Source organism: Lutra lutra, chromosome 7, assembly GCF_902655055.1.
Source record: "Lutra lutra chromosome 7, mLutLut1.2, whole genome shotgun sequence".
NCBI classification, from domain to species: Eukaryota; Metazoa; Chordata; class Mammalia; order Carnivora; family Mustelidae; genus Lutra; species Lutra lutra.
Window position 1 is genome coordinate 70923784 of NC_062284.1, and position 20527 is coordinate 70944310.

At 40.4% G+C, this 20527-nt stretch overlaps 1 protein-coding gene across 9 annotated transcripts in view; it reads right to left on the reverse strand.

Annotated features, from left to right (window-relative positions):
• Positions 1-20527, reverse strand: part of MYO5A (myosin VA) — a 200217-nt gene that overhangs the window by 51438 nt on the left and 128252 nt on the right. For all 9 annotated transcript variants that reach the window (XM_047735857.1, XM_047735855.1, XM_047735853.1 and 6 more), the window contains 9 exons: positions 19840-19937; positions 17596-17682; positions 17399-17507; positions 14643-14854; positions 13602-13758; positions 9035-9274; positions 7762-8010; positions 5350-5443; positions 2511-2659 (listed from right to left, as the gene is read on the reverse strand). In XM_047735857.1, the coding sequence (XP_047591813.1) occupies positions 2511-2659; positions 5350-5443; positions 7762-8010; positions 9035-9274; positions 13602-13758; positions 14643-14854; positions 17399-17507; positions 17596-17682; positions 19840-19937 (1395 nt within the window). The remainder of the gene's footprint in view (positions 1-2510; positions 2660-5349; positions 5444-7761; positions 8011-9034; positions 9275-13601; positions 13759-14642; positions 14855-17398; positions 17508-17595; positions 17683-19839; positions 19938-20527) is intronic.

Genomic DNA, 20527 nt, shown 5'->3' on the forward strand with positions numbered 1-20527 from the left:
CAGTAAGGTGACAACTCCCTTATGCCTGGCCTTGTTCCCCACGTTTTTAACCCATATGCTGTTCAATTACAAGAACAAACATCCTACTTGATCATCAAGTGCTCCTTCAAGATCTGTATCTCGTACGTCCTCTTTTATTTAATCTGTCATGTCTCCAACAATTCCTTCTTTTCTTGAATCTGTTTTACTCCATCTGTCAAGGTTTATGACCCCATTGTTGACATGCTGGACTCCCTCCTTACTGGGGATGAATCATGCAACACTTTACAAGCCTGCGTTCCATTGCCTCATTGCCCTTTCAGTGTCTGCTTGAATCTCCTTGGCCCTGGATTTAGTATCTTCTTCCTTGCCTCTACTCTACAACTGAATGTCCCTGGAGGAAAATCCTACAGCACTTCCTGGTATCAGGGCCAACAAATCTAGACCCTGGTAATCGGGCGGCAGCGTGAACTTTGGCCCCTGTGTTACTATGCAGATCCCCAGAGGTCCTGCGGCAGTCTATCAGTTCCCCTCCCCAAAGTCTCCTGCCATCCATTTGAGGACTCCATTTACCACTAAGGCTTCCTAACCTAAGCACTGTGGCCGTGAGCGCTCCATCTGCAGAACAGCGTCAATGAAATATGAGCCAAGTACCCATCTGTCAGTTGTGAAGCTTCTACCTACACATTAAAATAAGATATTGCTATTATTTAATTAATCTTAAATTATAAGGTCCATTTTTAAATTCTCTTCAATTCTTGGCAAACATCTTAAAGACTGCAATCTTGGCTGCATCTGGAGCTGGGAAAGGAGACCTACTGAAGAGTAGGTCTCAAGCAGTAGGAAGCAAGCAGACTCTGATCTTCCTTCCTCTGCTATTTTCCTTTCCCCTCCCTCTGCCCATTTTGTCAACCAAGGGGAATGACAATGAGTCACAGGCACACTGGGGAGAGGAACTCGATTACATCTTTTTTCTACAACATTGCTGGGAACAGAATGGCTAGCAGGCAGAGACTTGCCCAGTGGGAAAGAACATCCCTGCTAAGTTGCTGGAGGATGGCCATTACTGCTGGAGGGTCTTTTCTAGACATGGCTACCTCTCTAAGGAGGAGACCCATTAACCTCACAGATATTTCCCAGAATGTGCTCAGAAAGTGATGATTACATGGCACATGTTTCTCTCATTTTATTTTCTGAGGTTCCCAAGGAATGCAGTATTTTTTTTTTAACCAGGCATGCAGTACTAAAGAATCCAGGAAATTCTGTAGGAAAAACAATCTCTTTGTTTCAACTAGTGATTCCTACATTTATATGATCCTGATCATTTCTTTTCCCAATGCCACTTAATATCCCAAGTAACTAGTGGCTCTCGAAACACCTTATAGGACACGAAACTTAGCTCTAACTATAATCAAAGCATAGATTCACCACAAATATTGGCATAGTTATTCAGTAAATAGAATTAAAATACATCCAAGAATGGAACTCTGGGGAGCATGATATTCCAATACAGAAGAAAAGGACTCTAACAAAGAAAGCTAAAAATGGGAGAATGTGAAGGAGGAAAGATTTCAACAAGGCCAAGTGCAGCAAGGAGATCAAGGAAGACAAGACATACTGATTTGTCCTTCTGGTTTGTCAGTAAGAGTAACGGTGACCTACTCTTATTTCTAATTTCGTTTTGTCACATATAAATCATTGCTATCGATAGAGTAGCAAGGTTTGAAATAACAGAAATTGCGGAATGTAAATTAGCTTTTTAACCTCTTTGAGACCAGGTTTTCTCTCTTCCAAGTGACAAATTGATTTCACTTGTGTTACATAATCTCCTTCATTTTGACTTTTTAAATGTTACATTTTTAAAAACGTTGTCAAAGGATCCAGATAGAAGCAAAATTTGAAGCAAATATTCTATGCCACAGATCTCAAATTATCTTGTTTTTATAAGAGATATTTCAGAGCATTTCTAGCTATTTGTACCATGAGGTTACCCTCAAGGCTGATACTTACAGGGAACCAGAGAGCTAGGGAACACTTTGTCTCCTGACAGTAGGATAAGTAGAACAGAGAGACTGTGTAGAACTATTTAAAGTACAAAAGGTATGTTGGTAGATGGAGAGAGTTCTTGAAATAGATAAGATAATTTGTAAAAATAGAGACTGAATTTTCTTTTTGTAGGAATCTATCTTTGCAATCACAACAAAAACCAGTAAATACTCAATTATATAAATATTTGTTTTATATGAAAATTTTACATGAAGTCACCCAGTGTATATGACAAAGTGTATGGCCCAGTCTTTAAAGTGTTTGACTTTACAAAGTATTCACAAATAAAGTTAGATGATTTGCAGGATTTGCTTTACAACAACTCAAACCATTGGACAATGTGCAAAGGAGGGTAGAGTAGGGGTAGAAATGTGTTGGAATTGGATCATGAGTACATGAAGTACATGGGATTCATTCCACTGTTCTATCTGCTTTTGTATGCGCTTAAATATTTTCATTTTCAAAAAAGCAAGTGTTTGACTCACCACCATCAGAGTCATCTCTTCCTTGAGGTCATCATATCGTTCTTCTAAGCGACTGAACTCATTCAGAAGGTTCTGGTATCTCAGCCTTTCATCATTAAGATCGAGTTCCAGTTGTTTTGTTTCTTCTACTAACTTCTTCTCCATAGTCTCTGAAAGAAAGAAGATGGGAAAGCATAACAAAGATGGCTCTCCAGAATTCAACAGGACAAACATGTTCACTGACTTCCAGTTTCTCTGCAAAGTGTTTTACTTCTAGCGCCACAAACTATGAAGAGTATCTTACTGAATATAGGGAAAGAGCAAATATGACCAAAAAAAAAAAAAAAGTTTGTGAATAACAACAATCATCTACTGAGTTCTTCCATGTACTAAGGATTCAGTGCCACTAGATCATTCACTGGTTATAGCATATCCTTGATAAACTTTCACCAGGCATTGTTTAGTAACTAAAGTATTCTTTATTTCAATATTCTGTTTCAGGCTATCATAAAATTCTTTTGTCCAAATTAGTGTACTCTGTCAAAAAGTCAGAGATACTCCTCAGATCTCTGAGGCAGCAGTGACTTCTTAGCAAACCCAGCTGTCCATGTCCTATGTCAACGCTCTGCTCACCTCACTCTCTAGCCTGAGATCTTACAATATTTCCAGCATGTTGACCCTCCACAGTCCTATCATTCCCCCATTTCTAACCAGATAAGACCCCCACGCCTGGTCATCTGTGTCACATCTTTTGTGTGTTGCCGGGGGTACCTCGACCTTTCCATTTACCACCCCGCTCTGCTGTCTCTGTTGCTAGTGGCTCACATTTGCCTGGAACGTCATCTGGAGATAGGAGATGAGCTCCTGACTGCAGATAAAGCAAAGTAAACAGCCTCAGATCTCAGCTGTATGTTTTACCTAAATAAGCCAACCAGTCACATTTATAAATATCAAGCTTCCTAACATTTACATGGCCCATTTTATTCTCATGTATCATGGCTAAATCTTAGCCTGCCCTGCCTGATCCAACTGCTTCACCATTTCTTTCTCTTGTAGTTCTGTAAGGGTGAGGGCTGCAAGTGTCTTGTCACAACTGCTTCCCTGGTGCCCACCACAGTGCTTCCCTAGTATAGGGCTTTAATAATGTGTGAGTGAAGGAATGAAAGAATTTCTCCTCCCTATCACATTCCATAAATTTCCTTTTATTCTTACCAATTTGCAGAATTGGTCTTACCAATTTGCAGAAGCTGCCTAAGGCTACCAAGAAAGCTTCTCTAGGCAAATCTCATGTTAGTTCTTTGTTCTTCAAGTATTCTTGTCATTCTGGATCTTTCCATCACATTCTGCATCCTAGCAGCCTTCTTTCCATGTCTTTAGTGACTGTTTTTAATATCCCCTATCAACTTTTTTTTCTAATTTCTTTTCTTCACCTTATCCTTTACTTGTGGTCATCCTATAAGGCTTAATTCCAGATTTCTTCTCTTTCCTTTACAATATGCCCTTTAACTGGAAGGGAAGACATAGTGGGGGGGAAAGCACAAGGGGTTCTCTTATCATCATAGCTTTAATGGATACCTTAAGGCCTATTTCTTCCTGTCTCTAATCTTTTTTTTTTTTTAAGATTTTATTTATTTATTTGACAGAGAGAGATCACAAGTAGACAGAGAGGCAGGCAGAGAGAGAGAGGGAAGCAGGCACCCTGCTGAGCAGAGAGCCCGATGCAGGACTCGATCCCAGGACCCTGAGATCACGACCTGAGCCGAAGGCAGTGGCTTAACCACTGAGCCACCCAGGCACCCCCTGTCTTTAATCTTTAACCTCAATTTGTTTTCAGCACATCCTACCTGAGATTTAAAATTTAACACTCTAACAACTGATCTCATTAATTTTACTCATAAATAGGTACTTTTCTCCCTCAGTTTCCTCATCAGTAATAACACACCGTTATTGTCATAATACATCATCTCAATACTTTAGAAAACTGTTATTCCTTTTTTGAATACCACATCAAAAAGGATAACATTCTGGTGATTCTCTTCATTTACTATATCCTCACTCTAATCCATCTCTTTCACTCTGTCTCCCCCACCAATTTCTATAGCTTCAACCCATATCTTCTTAGCCCACATTTATATACATGTAGACTCCTTGTAAATTACCATCATTCTTACCTATCTCACAAATAGCTAATAGAATAAATGTTCACATCTAGTTAGTTCTCTACTCAAAAAATTAGACTTGTCCTTTTTTTTAGGTGGAAAAGAGTAACTGATCTTGGGAGAATAATATCCATTGGTTTAGGAAAAAATAAATAAATACATATAGACACATACACATGCTAGCTCACGATTTCTTCCTAATTCAATAGAATCCTATAAGTCATAACCAATAAATCATACATGCAGAACAAAATTAATTTTTTAAAAAATTACATAGGATACTGACCATACATGAATTCACATTTGTGCATAGAAAGACCAAATTTACAAGTTCACCAACTAAATCAACCAAAATATTTACAGTGCTTGCCTCTTGGAACTTCTTAAATTTACTGATAACAATCTCAACTTTTTAAAACATTGCTGTTGTAGGGGCGCCTGGGTGGCTCAGTGGGTTAAGCCACTGCCTTCGGCTCAGGTCATGATCCCAGGTCCTGGGTTCAAGCCCCACATCGGGCTCTCTGCTCAGCAGGGAGCCTGCTTCCCCCTCTCTCTCTGCCTGTCTCTCTGCCTACTGTGATCTCTGTCAAAAAACAAAAACAAAAACAAAAAAACATTGCTGTTGTAATAAAGTTGTAACATATAAAACTTTGCTCCGAACTTGGCTGGAGTACAGCAAGTTATACCCACGTGAGTCTTACCTGTCATCTCCTTAGCCTGCTCCACGATAAGATGATTGAGGGTCTCTTTTTCCTGCTTCAGCAAAGTATTTTCTTCCTTTAGACTTGATACCAGCTATAAAATAAAACAATCAACTCAGATGGCTGCAGTAGACAGAGGACGCCCCATACTGAACATAAAGACCACACCACAGGCCCTCTTCACTGCCATTTCTTTGCCTAGGTCCATCTAGTCATTTTTTTGAACTTGGCTCAAGCATTAACCCCTCCAGAGAGCCTTCCTAGAAACTCCTTGCAATTAGGTGTCTCTCCTACAGGATCCTGATGTGCCTTGGATGTGCCTCATTATAGCCCTTAGAAATGATTTACTTTTACTTCCCTAATAGACCAGCAATTCCTGGAGAATGGAGAAAATTGCTGTTGTTTTACTTTGTACCTTGAGCATTTAGCAACTGTCTGGCACCTAGTAAGCATTTGCTCTTGAAAGAATGAAAATGCCTTCTCACCTCAAAAGCCTAACAAAAGCTTAGGTGTACTCATGATTCAGGTATTAAGAGAGATTAAGAAGGTTAAGAAAGATATGAAGGGCATTTTGGTTCTGGAATTCACTGGAATCCTTCTGAAGCTCCCTGCTATCTGTCTTGCGGAAGAGAATTTCCCTTTCATCTCCTCTTAAGAGTTTTATAGGGTTGCAAACTAGTCCTTTTATTCCATGTTTAAGCATTGACCTTACAACAGTGTGAAAGTACTTAAATGTCACAAAACTGTACACTTAAAAATGGTTAAAGTGCTAAATTTTATGTTACGTGTATGTATATTTTGCTCCCCAACAGACACACACACACACACACACACACACCCTACACACAAAACACATTGACCTTTCACTTTCTAGTTCCCAGTTGGATGAGGATTCCCAAGAAGCAAAAATTAAAACCAAAGGTAAACTTCGCAAAGTTTACAGTTTACTTAGTTCATCTTTGACATAAATGTGTGCTTGTGTGGAGTAAAATTTGAATTCCTTTCTCTAAGCATAAATTCAAGGAACTCTTTAAGTAATAGCTTGCTTTTTTCCTCCCTCCGTCCCTTCCTCCCTCCCTTCCTTCCTCTCTTTTTAAAGTAAACTCTATGCCCAATGTGGGGTTCAAACTGTGACCCTGAGATCAAGAGTCACATGTTAAAGCAATAGCTTTAATTATAAAGAGAAAGTTTTCAGGAGGTCAGAGAGAGAGAAAGAGAGCCCTATTAAAATTCAGAAGGCAGTACGGGGCGCCTGGGTGGTGTAGTAGGTGCAGAGTCGGACTTTCAGTTTGGTCTCAGGTTGTGATATCAGGGTTATGAGATTGAGCCCTGAGTCAAGCTCCATGCTCAGCGGGGAGTCTGTTTCTCTCTTTCTCTCCCTCTGTCCCTTGCCTCATCCCATGCATGCACTCAAACAAATAAAATCTTTTTTTTTTTTTTAAAGATTTTTATTTACTTGACAGAGAGAAATCACAAGTAAGCAGAGAGGCAGGCAGAGAGAGAGGAGGAAGCAGGCTCCCCGCTGAGCAGAGAGCCCGATGTGGGGCTCGAACCCAGGACCTGGGATCATGACCTGAGCCGAAGGCAGAGGCTTAACCCACTGAGCCACCCAGGCGCCCCTCAAACAAATAAAATCTTAAAAAAAAATCTATTCAGAAGTCAGTACAGAAAAAGCACAGGAAATTGAGAGTCTTGCCAATAGTTTTAGCCAACAGTCAACTCTGTTTTAATTTAAAGATGGTAATTCTAGTGGAATTTATGAAAATCTATCACTTTTTTCAAGTAAGCTTTATGTTGAGGTACTTTGATTTTGTTTAAACAATACATTGCAGTGCTGCTTGAGAATTGTAATGTTTTCTGTATTTCATGAAGTTTTGATATAAACTTGTAAGTAAAAGCACCAGTCCACAAGCACTGTTGTTGCTATTCTATCTGCATCACGGCTCCTGGCTACAGTCAGTGTGCAAACATTTGGACTTCTCCCACTCGGACCTCTCACACAGCCTTACAGGTTTCCAGAAAGATCTCTACTATCAGCTAGCAACATTTCACTGCTTGATTGGCTTCTTAATCATGTTAATCCTTTTGGAGAAAAAGGAGCCTACACTTCACCCAGACCTTTGTATTTAAAAAAGAAGAGTGTGGAGTACGTTCTTGGCCATTAATTCTCTTCTTAGAACACTGCTTTGCCTCTGTTCTTACTAGAGTCAAAAGGTTCTACTAAAAGACCTACAACTACTCATCCACTGAGTGGGAGACATGCTTGGAGAACACTAATAATGAACAGTAAACAAACTGACATTTTTACTTCACCTTCAACTGAAATCAACCTTGGGCCACATGGCCAGGTCATGACGACAGCACATTTCCTTTGTGAAAAGAGTATATGGGGATATGAAAACTAGTTCCCACCTGCTCGGTTTCCTGTTTGTATCTATCTGCACGCTCCTCAATGGATTTTTTCTCTGACTGAGTTTGTTCCAGGTCTTTCCGGAGCTTGGCAATTTCCTCCTGCAGACTAAGGACCCGTCCAGTAGCAATCTTGGCTTCCTCCTCACTTAGCTGGAGACGCTCTAAGTCACTTCGTAGTTTCTCAGTCTCAGAGGTGTATATTCCCTCCAGATTGGTCAGTTTCTCCATTAGGCATTTGTAGTCTTTGTTCTTTTTATACACACGTATAAGTAACGATAAGTAAGTATATATAGCATCAAGTGTATTTTAAGAAAACCGTATTTATTCATCATATTCATGCTATATCACCCTAGCATTGATAACGTACCTAACCAAAATACTAACCACAACCTTTATAATCAATACCTCTTGAAGTGATACAAAGAGAGAACAGGCAGAATTAATTCTGTTTTACATCATGAGCAACATAGATGTGATTTTCTCATGATCACAAGGTGAATTACCACAGTAAATTCTTAATTTCCTGATTCTTAAACCAGAGATAGAAAAATCTATACTTGCTTTTGAATATAAATCAGTGTTCTACTGAAAGCCATACACTAGGCAGATGATTCAGAAAAATGATAAAATGGGCTCAAAATCACAAGTTATTTACAAATCTCTTTATTACCTTAAAACACTTCCCATTCAGGTAAATTCCTCCTTCTCCCTGATGAATCTCACTTTATTCTGTTTGCTGGGTTTTCTTTGTTTTTGTTTTTTTTTTCTTTGCCCTCCTCAGTATGTATGTATTACTAATTACTATTATATCATTTGTATGTGCTAAAATATTACTTGGTAACTATCTCTAGGAAATCAAATTTTATCCCTGCAAATAGACTGTACATTACTCAGGAGAATGGACATTTTTCTGCCTCTCGCACCATATCTCAATGCTAAACAACTCATCTGTAAAAGGAACCTTAAAATTTATGCAGATGAACGATAATGATGGAAGAGATTTATAAAGTACAAAGTACAATACGACTCTTGGTCATAAAGGTTTGGAATGTTGTATATCTGGCTGTGTTCTCAGAATAATTTCCTCCCTTCGTCCTTGCAGGTATAGTCTTACCTATGAGCTTGTCACTCTTTCCATAACAACATTTCTGTCATTATTATTTTATCGTTTTTGCTTCAACTGAAAAGTGAAGCCAAGGGGAGACACTGCTGACCACATTCCATGACCCCCCCCCAGGCAGCCCCCCGCCCCGAGGTCCCGAGAAAGACACACCTGCTCATCCACTTTGCGCTGCAGCTGCATGATCTTGTTCTCCATGCCGATGTGCAGCTTCTTGTAGCGCTCCACAGAGCGGGCCTCGATCTTGAGCTTCTTCAGCTCGCGCTTGGCCATCATCCGCCGGAAGCAGCACTGGAGGTAGATGATGGCTTGCGTGCTCCTCCTATAGTGCCTGCGAGCCAGCCAGCCCCGCACCCACTTCTGAATGATAACTGCTTTGTGCTCACGGAGCATCTGTGGAGAAAGGGAAGTCCAGGTAATGTCCGACCCTGGACCAGACTAGAGGTTCAACGTCATCAACCCAGCTATGTCAGGCTGAGAAGCCAGATGCCACCCAAAGGGAAGGATACAAACACTGTATTGTACGGTCTGGATTTTATGTATCACAAACCTATGCTTGAAGACACAAGGTATGACCAGTAATCTCACCACAGAAGCTGACACAAGGGGTACTACAAAGTTTATTACTGATTTATTCACCTTTCCCCCCAGAAACAAACAAACAAAAAATGACACTCTTGTTTGCCTCATTTGAGGAAAGCTATTTTAGTGAGGATTTCCCATTGCTATTTCAAATGTAGCAGGAATCCACTTATGAAATTCAAAAGTGGTAGGGATGGAGCTTTAAAAGGAAAATAAAAGTTGAAGTGAACTAATCTTAATTTTGACTTTCTATTGTATTTTCTAAAAAAAGAAAAAAAAAAGATATTCCCCTAAACCTATAAACAACTTATAGCAACAAGGTTGCCTTATGAGATGAATTTGTCAGTAAAGACCATCAAGAAGGAATTGTATAAAGAATTTCCAGAAATGATGAACAATTCTTGAATTTAAAAAAAATTCTTGAACTTTAAGAAACATTAAATTAGCAAAACCTTGAGGTATTTCTAAGTCTATAATTTTATGCAATAACCTGTGTGATACAACTGATATTTAAATGTATGTAATAATGTATCTCTTATGAAACTTTTTATATTTAAAACTCTCTAAAACTATTCAATAGACAGTAGTTTAATAAACTGTTTTTAGATTAACAGAGAAATAATGTAACATTCTAGAGAATATCTTTAAGAAATAAGTGGCTAGGGGCGCCTGGGTGGCTCAGTGGGTTAAGGCTCTGCTTTCGGCTCAGGTCATGATCCCAGGGTCCTGGGATCGAGCCCCGCATCGGGCTCTCTGCTCGGCGGGGAGCCTGCATCCCCCTCTCTCTCCTTCTGCCTGCCTCTCTGCCTACTTGTGATCTCTGTCTGTCAAATAAATAAATAAAATCTTTAAATATATATATATATATATATATATATATATATTAAAAAAAAAAAAAAAGAAAGAAGTGGCTAAGTTTTAAATACAAAAAAATCATAGGTCTGTTGGAGACCTTAACAGTCCCTTTGGCAGCTGAAGTCTGCCCTTTTCAGCTGCTCTCCTAATGCCAAGGCAGGCTTCAGTCTCCGCTGAGTCAGCCAGTCAGTGTGTATCAAGCTGCAGTGAGGCCGGCAGGCCGAGCTCTCACTGAGCATCACAATCCCGAGGGGAGCCCCTTGCCTTATCTGGATGACTAGTGACGAAATGGATAAGACTCCATGATGGAAACTGAAGGTTTTCAGACACTTTCAGACTTTAAAACTCAGCACACAGTGGCAAAGCTATTAATGCCAATTTTCCTATGCCATTTCCTTCTCTCCATGTTACTTTGGACATTGGTCCATTTCTGAAATTTCAGCCAAATGGAAACAGTATATAATTAGAGCTTCCACTCTCAATCTCATGTCCATCAGTGAGTCAGAGAAATTAAATGGCACCTGCTCTCCGTTTCGGATGCCCAAATCCCATGAAGGGGAAGCTCGGACTGGACAGAGCTAGAAGGAGCACTGATGGGGTGCTACGGGCCTGTATATGAGCTAGCCTCTAATGTGCTACCCGCACCGTGTCTAGTCACACTGGAAGCTGAGCTGGACAGAGCCTGCCTCTGCTACACTGAAGGCCTCACAACCCAGTTCAGATGTCCCTGAGGAAAACATCTCAGGTAGGGGTAACATCTCAGGAGGGCAACCAGTTTGTTGTATCTAAAACGTCAAGTTTAATAAGGTTTTACCCCTCCCTGAAAGCTCATGCCTGTAGAGAAAGAGCTCCAGAAGGTGTGGGCAGAAAGACCTGGAGTAGGTGTTTTCAAATTTTCTTCAAAACACAGCTATAGGGGCACCTGGGTGGCTCAGTGGATTAAGCCGCTGCCTTCGGCTCAGGTCATGATCTCAGGGTCCTGGGATCAAGCCCCACATCGGGCTCTCTGCTCAGCAGGGAGCCTGCTTCCTCCTCTCTCTCTGCCTGCCTCTCTGCCTGCTTGTGATCTCTCTCTGTGTCAAATAAATAAATAAAATCTTTAAAAAAAAAAAAAAAACAAAAACACCGCTATATGGGGGCCTGGGTGGCTCAGTGGGTTGAGCCTCTGCCTTCGGCTCAGGTCATGATCCTAGGGTCCTGGGATCGAGCCCTAAATCGGGCTCTCTGCTCAGCGGGGAGCCTGATTCCCCCTCTCCCTCTGCCTGCCTCTCTGCCTGCTTGTGATCTCTGTCTGTCAGATAAATAAATAAATAAAAATCTTTAAAAAAAAAACAAAAAAACAAAAAAACACAGCTATATGTGTTTTGCTCACTCAAGCCTCATTAATTTCCCATTTTCTTTGCTGTATAAAATTACTTCACAATAAGAAAGTAAGATAAACACATAAAAAGGACCTGGACAAACCCATGTACTACTTGTGACCAGAGACATGTCACTCCAATCATTCTACTGATGTTCCTTCTAATGGTGAATGCCACCAAGCTCTAAGATCCAGACTGTATTTCCAGCTTATTGAGAATATACCTTAAAGCCAAGCTCAAAACTTTGCCAAAATGAGAGAGATAAAAACCTTCCATCAATTAGATCATATACTGTCAGAGGTAAGGACTAAGATTAATCTGGTGATCCGTTATCTAGTCAGGTTGATTATTGCAAGATATAATGATTATTTGTCAAAAATTGCTGGAGTATCATATTCTAGTCAATATAACTTTTAACCACATTAATGTAATTTACTTCCTTTTCACCATGTTAAATTCTTCTAAGGCTGTTTCATTCTTGGTACAATCCTCTACCCCTCTGTCAGATATTCTACCTATTCAAAGCTCCTCATAGTCGGCTGAATAAAGGCCCCCAGGGACATCAGGTCCTCATCCCTGGAACCTGTAAAGATTACCTTGTTTGGGGAAAATGGTCTTTGCAGATGTGACTAAATTAAGGATCTTGGGGCATCCAGGTGGTTCAGCCAGTTGGGCTTCCAACTCTTGAATTCGGCTCAGGTTGTGATCTCAGGATTGTGAGATCAGGGCTGTGGGATCAAGACCTGCTTTCGGGCTCCATGCTGAGCATGGAGCCTGCTTGGCCCTCTCCCTCCCCTTGCTCCTGTGCTCTCTCTCACACTCCATCTCTCTCAAATAAATAAAATCTTTTTAAAAAAATTAAGGGTCTTGAGATGGGGGATTATCATGAATTATCCAGGTGGGCCTCAAATCCATCACGAGCATTCTCAGAAGAAATAGACAAGAGAAGCAAAGTTAGACACACAGAGGAGAAGATGTGAGGATGGAGGCAGAAGTTGGAGTGATGTGGCCACAAACACAAGGGATAGTGGCAGTGACCTGGCAGAAGCTGGAAGAGGCAAGAGACGGAGTCTCTGTTAGAGCCTCTGGAGGAAGTACAGCCCTGCTGATGTCTTGATTTTGGCCCAGTGATACTGATTTTAGACTTCTGGTCTCAGGACTCTGAGAGAACACATTTCTGTCGTTTTGAGCCACCAAGCTGTTGGTAACTTATCACAGCAGCCACAGGAAATCAGTTTGGTTACTTTTTTTTCAAATTACTCAGATAAAGGGGAAAAGGAAGGTATTTTTTCTACTACCCTGTTAACAAATACATGTACTTTGAAACAGGACAAAACCGGATAGGGAGGCAAACCATAAGAGACTCTGAATCTCAGAAAACAAACTGAGGATTGCCAGAGGGGAGAGGGTGGTGAGGGATGGTGTAACTGGGTGATGGACACTGGGGAGGGTATGTGTTGTAATGAACACTGGGTGTTAAGTAAGACTGAAGAATCACAGACCTGTTTCTCTGAAACCAACAACACATTATGTTACTTTTAAAATTTAAAAATAAATAAATATATGTACTTATTTAATATTTAAAAATATATTTCAATTGTCAGTTATCTCCATTCAGTTTCTTTTTTTTTTTTTTTTAGATTTTATTTATTTGACAGAGAGAGATCACAAGTAGACAGAGAGGCAGGCAGAGAGAGAGAGGGAAGCAGGCTTCTCGCTGAGCAGAGAGCCCGATGTGGGACTTGATCCCAGGACCCTGAGATCATGACCTGAGCCGAAGGAAGCGGCTTAACCCACTGAGCCACCCAGGCGCCCTCCATTCAGTTTCTATGTCCACAGGAACCCCTGTGGTATTTTGTACAGATATGGAATTTGATTAATGTTAATGGAATGAATAAACAAAGTTAGAAATAATGCCTCACCTTGCGATATCTATTTCTGGCCAAGTAGCCTCGCAAATAAGACTGAAGAACAATAGTGGCTGATCGTCTTATCTTGTATCTCCTGCAGATTATATACATGCGCCAGTACTTCTGAATAATGGTTGCTGCCTTGGTTCTGCGCAGGAACTTAGCATAGCTAGCCAAAGAAAAGAGAGGTGCAGAGTCAGTAATCAGACAAACCCAGACTACATTCTGTACAGACTTAAAGCACCAATAACTTCAGCAGAATAAGTAGTACCTCCATTGTTATTATTCTACTATTATACATGTTAAGTCATTTATTTGTAGGGCAATTTATAGTTCCTCCAAATAGTTTTGCATTCATTTTCTGATTTGAGTCTTCCCTAACCCAGAAAAGTAGGATGTCCCACATTCCCCAATATTACAGTAAAGAAAATGAAGCTCAGAAAGCTTCTCTCTTTCTAGGACAGGGCTCATTACCCCAGGATATATCCCCTTTACACAGCTGACTGGCTGTCCACAGTAATCCCATACTGATCACCACCAGCTTTCTTACATCTAGCCATTGCTAATGTGTGATGTTTCTCCCTCATCTACCTGTTTGGGCATAAGTTCTTCACCATTAATTCATCTCTACTGATAGTTCTAAATTAAAATTACCCCATACGTAAATCACACTCAAGTCTCATTCTCCTCCAGATCTCCTCAGTTAATTGCTGCTGAAAACTCTTCAGTGGAATCACTGTTAACCAGCACATACTCATGACTGTGTTAACTTACAGATGATTTTTTCAAGCCCACATAAAAGTTAAAAAAAAAAAATCGGAGGACGCGAGCAGGCAGTAGTTTGTAATTTTTTTGATGATGAATCTAAATCACTTATAAGGGTATTTAACTGTCTTGTGAGTAAATCTGTCCCTTTCTGAAACAGGAAGAGGTGGGGTGCTGCCTTTCAACCATGAAGACCCCTGAAAACTGTCCTCGGTTGGACAAGGAACCAGGTGGCTGTCCGAGGTCCGGGGCTGTGAGTCAGGCTGGAGGGGCGACCCAGAGACCTACCATCGGGCCTGGTAGCCTCGCACGTGTCTCTGCACGGTGATGGCCGCCTTGCGCATGCGCAGGTACTTCTTTCGCAGCAGCCAGCCTCGGATAGTCTTCTGGATGCGGATGCAGGCCGCCCGCAGCTTGTCTGCTCTCAGTTTTTCTAGGTAAGCCACTTGACCAGCACGGAAAAAGATCTTTGTCTTACCAAACTGGTATTTGTCCTTGTCCTGTTTTGTGGAAGAAATTGTATACTCAGAAGTAGAAATGATGACTATATAAATGAACTTCTAAAAGAGAAAAAGATATGTCTAAAAGCAGAATCAGTAAAGGGACGAATCTAGTAGCTAAAACTTGGGCTATATTGCCATTAACTAATGGAGCCAGATTTTTTTATCCTATGCAAGTCAAGCAAATAAAAGGGATTTTAAGGAAAACTGTAGTTTAAGAATTATTTTCCAGAATCATTCTACCTGGAATTATTATCTCTGGCCAAACACTTGGTTGTGGGTTATAGGCAATTTGAGTGTTTGCATTTTAAATATCTCAAGGAAATGGAGACGCTGATACTCGCTCTGACTGACTCAGGCTGTAAGCATTACATCAGGCTGTATGTTCCATGAGAAAGCTGAAGGGACAAAAATACCAGCATGAAGAATAAGGCAGGAAGCCATGTACACAAAATAAGAATTAAACAACAAAAACTTGGCATACTCATATCAAGAGTTAAATTTGCAACAGTTATCTGTTGTCTTTAATCAACAGTATCTGAAAGTAAACACAATCCTATAAATGTATCTAAAATCCTTCTACAAATTTTAAAACTCCTTTTATAAGAACATAATCACTTGTATAGCTCATCGACTTTGATTACAAGCAGAGCAGAGCAGTAAACACAGACACACATGCTATTTTTCGTCTACCACGTTCTTATCCACCTTATCTGGAAGGATGCAGCTTATTAACCATGCTCATGTCAAAAGAAGAATGGAATTTATTTATAGTAATCACTACCATGATCTGATAAGGCAAAACAAAGAAAATCACTTTCCAGTGTAAACAGTGTAAACATCCTATCTTGTATGTAAACCCAGAAAAATCAGAAATCCCCATATATACCTAAAACACCTAAAATTATTTTAATTTAAATGCATAAAGCTTACATAGGAAGCGTAGCTGGAGACAGAAGCAGGGCTAGAAGGTGGTTCCCCTCTCCATCTCCCTATCCCATCTCAGCTTCCCTGCTCCACCCCTGCTCCCCTCTACCAGCAGCCTCTTCTGCACACCGCCCTGCACAGCCCTGAGCCAGACCTGGTGTGGTCTGGGGACATCATGGTCTGGGTGTAGGATTGTTCCTACTTTCTGCTCTCCATTCCCATCTGAACCTAGGTTAGAAAGGAGTTGGTACAAACCCAAAAACATGATTCCTTTTACATATTACTAAGAAAGTGGCCTTAGTTCTTCCAAAGGAAAACACAAGTTATTATTACCAAAGAAGAGATATTACATTTAGTTAATAGTCAGTAATTAGGACTAATTACCTCTAAGTGAGGTAATCCATTCAAACTAGTGTAAAACAAATGAAAATATTTTTTAAAGAACCTTTTATGGGGCGCCTGGTCATTAAGTCATTAAGCAACGGCCTTCGGCTGGGGTCATGATCCCCGGGTCCTGGGACCGAGCCCTGCATTGGGTTCCTTGCTTGGTGGGGAGCCTGCTGCTCCCTCTCCCACTCCCCCTGCTTGTGTTTTCTCTCTCTCTCTCTCTCTCTCTCGCTCTCTCTGTGCTAAATAAATAAATAAATAAAATCTTTAAAAAACCTTTCATGAATCTTAAGTTCTTCATGAACTAGAGTACCTGTTCTCAAAATGGAGTCCTTAGAACAGCATCAGCATCATGTGGGAACTTGTTAGAAATGCATATTATTGGGCCCATCCCAGACCTACTGAATCAAAAATTCTGCAGGCTATCTCAGTAATCTGTAGTTTAACAAGCCGTCCAGGTGACTAAAATGCATTCTGAAGTTTGAGAACTCCCTAGTTTGGCATACAAGACTTTTCAAACACCAACCTATATTTCTTAACCAAATCCCTACTGTTCCATGTATCAATCTTATACTGAAACAAAACAAAACAAAACAAAACAAAACAACAATAAAAAAGCACTTTACTGTTTTATGAGCAAATTCTATGCTTTCCTACTTCTTCACACATATTAGGATGTCCTTCTGCTTTTATACAATCTTACCAATTCTTCAGGGCCTAACTCAAAACATGCCTCTTCCATGAAATTGTTCCTCCTTCCCACAGTACATGTGGCTTTGCCTTCCTGTGACTTCTTTAGTATTTGACAGACACTAAGGCTTACTATACTTATCTCTAAAATGCATGAATTTCCAAGACAGACTATGTTATCTTAGGACAAGACTTGCTTTTTCTTAATCACACAGTATCTGGCCTGATATCTTCCATAAATAAGTATGAGATGAACTTTTATTGATAATGATCAAACTCTAAAAGGTGTGTGTCTCAAGTCTGGGTCCAGACCTCGCCAGACCTCACCGTCCTGTTTCCTGAAAGTATACCATCCCCCTCACTAGGTCTAGCATCTTAGGCACAGTGAGCCTTGACCTCTGAGACAGTGTGGCCCCACCCTCCCAACTCCAAATAATCTGGATTAGTAGTATTTGGATTTCCCAGGGCTGTCAAACCTTATAATCACAAGGCCCTTGGCCAGTATCTGTTCAGATGAAGATAAATGAAAATCCTTCTTACCAGTATCAGTTTCTCTAACACATTCTTGCATGTTTGCTTTCTGTCACTCAGCACATCCTTTTGCTTCATTAGGACACGGTAGCGGCTGAAAAATTCTTGGTAGGTCCACCTGTATGAAAACAACTCCCATCAGCTTACCGGAAAAGGTAAGAGTCTCTCCCAGAGGGTCCCTTCCATATGAAACCGGCCGCGCTCACCGTGAGGGGAAACCCGCTGCACTGATTCGGATGGTTTCCAGGACACCACATGCTCTCAGCTGTTGCACGGCCCTCTTCTCATCAAACCTACGTGTAAAAGGGAACATCAGTGACACACAAAGAAGCTTGGCTGCAGCCACAAATTACCCTCCTCAGTCCAGAGAGCAAACTCTTTTGTAAGGAGCCAAATGGAGAAATTAAAAAAGAAAGCATTCAAAAGTTGGAGCAGAGATCACAACGGCAAACTCTGGGGGGAGGAGACAATTAGCAGTAAAATAAAGAGCAGAGCCATAAATAGGATCTGTAGTTCACACCACACACCTGTAACAAATACCACTGGGCATATTTTAAGAAACCTAAAACTCCTCAATACTTTGCTCTTATTTATTAAATGGCTTGCTGTGGTGAGCTGTTCTCTTGTTTCTTTAGCTCACCATATATAGCTTCCTTAGAATAAAGACTGGCCAACTCTGGAGATTTCTCTAAGAACAAATTAAATACACCTCATCCAATTATTATTTTTTAATATTGCTGTTCTAAAAGTTCTATTCAACTTTGTGGGTACATACAAAGGATTTATAGTGTCTACACCAATAACAATTATTTTCATTTTGTACTATATCTTATATACTTTGTTTATTTTACTCTAGACAAATGGCATCTGAACATTACACTGACACTAAGAGAGGAAGTAGCAAGTCCTGCCCTTGCTGAATGTACTCCCCCAGTTAAGCCCTGAGCACCCTATCCAAGCATTGTGCTGTGCTGTCCTCTCAAGTGTTCTGTTGGCCGTAGGAGATGGCGTTGGTTGATGGAAGGTAATGGCCCCTGAGGTTGTCCAGGAGAGTGGCCCGCCCAGGCGGTGGCTGCTTTTTCGGCCTCCCATTCCCTCCAGAAAGGGCTTCTTGGGCAATCAGGAGGATATAAGTCTTTCATAACTGCCCCTGCATCTAAGGCAGAATCTCAGAGGGCAGGGTTGGCAGGGTGTAGGAAAATGAGCCCTCATTCCCTATGCAGTGGGAGTTGGAGTTACAACCTTTGGTAAATGTGCCTAATCTGACCTACAAATTCCCCTTCTAGAAATAGATTATCCTAAGAAGATAATTAGGCAAATATATAAGAATGTTTGGCAAAGTATACTTATCATATCATAGTGGGAATAACCTTAATGTTCATCATTTAGGGAATAATTTAAATAAATGATAGCATATCTATACAATGAGAACTATGTAGTCATTAAAATGATGATGTGGATTTTTATTTACTAACTTGTAAAACATCCACAATTTATTGAGTTAAAAGCAGACACAAAACCACAATTACAGCACAAGCCCCTCTGATTAGTGTCTCTCTCTCTCTCACACACACACATACCCACATACCACAGCAAGGAAAGAAGGGATGTTGGTTGGTCAAGAAGGATGTATATGAGTTAATACCAGTCATCTCAGTGTATCATGAACGTTTTTCAATTTTTTATGCTATTTTATATTTTTTAAAAACTGTTTTTACAATGCATGTGCATTACTTTTAAAATTAGAGAAAAATGTCCATTTTGAGGAAAAAAAAAAAACTTCCCCCTCATACATGATATTTGATGTAGGGGCAGACAGTTGGTAATAGTAGAGAGACTCTGAGGATTTCAACAGCTGGAAAGTAGCAGAGAGAACTGTGAACCTTCACCAAGGCAGCCTTATTCCACAGGGCTCTGGTTTTAACTAATGTCCAAATAAGCAAAAGCCCAGAAAGATCTTGAATTACAGTAGATTCTAAACAGAAAGTCAAACTAGAAATGCCTGGTTGACCTCAACTTTTAAAAATCTTCAGGGCGCCTGGGTGGCTCAGTGGGTTAAGCCGCTGCCTTCGGCTCAGGTCATGATCTCGGAGTCCTGGGATCGAGTCCCACATCGGGCTCTCTGCTCAGCAAGAAGCCTGCTTCCCTCTCTCTCTCTCTCTGCCTGCCTCTCCGTCTACTTGTGATCTCTCTCTGTCAAATAAATAAATAAAATCTTAAAAAAAAAAAAATAAAAAAAATAAAAATCTTCAAAAGGCCAGCTGCTATTTTATTATCATATTCTCCAAAGGAAATGAAAACTAAAACAACAAAAAAACCCAAAAATATCTATTAACTAGTGATTTCCCTCTATAAAACATGATTTACCCAAATAATTTTTTCCTTCTGTTAGTATGGGAATCCTTATAAGAATTGGATGCTTTCTAATTCAGTAGTTGAGAAACACTTACGTGAATGGAAACTTGAAGTCATTGGGCTTAATGCAACGCACATAGTGAGGGGTAGTGGCATTGAGGGTCTCCATTAGCAGGTGAAGGGAGTTTCGGAACTATACAAAAAACAAAACAAAAAAAGGGTCATCAAGGTTTTATCAAAATTGATATTGTAAAAACAATTTAAAAAATTTTTCCAATGACACTACTGGAGATTTGGCAATGATTTTGCCTCCTATGAACTTGACCCAGCCTCAGAAGTGGGGCTTTTTGTTAAAATCTGCTTAAATTCTGACATTTATATGCTTATTCTACTAAATATACATTTGTTCTCCTCCCACCACTTTTCCCAGCCACCCCTTTCCACAGACTTATCTTCTTAGAGCTGTTTTAGGTTCACAGCAACATTAACTGAAGAAAGATTTTTCCATAAGCCCCTGCCCCCTTGCAGGAACCAACTCCCCAATTATGAGTACCCCCAACAGAGTGGCACATTTGTTAAAACTGGTGAACCTGCTCTGACAAATCACAGTCCCCCAAAGTCCATCATTTACATCAGAGCTCACCCCACTCATTTTTTTTTAATTTTATTTTTTATAAACATATATTTTTATCCCCAGGGGTACAGGTCTGCGAATCGCCAGGTTTACACACTTCACAGCACTCACCATAGCACATACCCTCCCCAATATCCATAACCCCACCC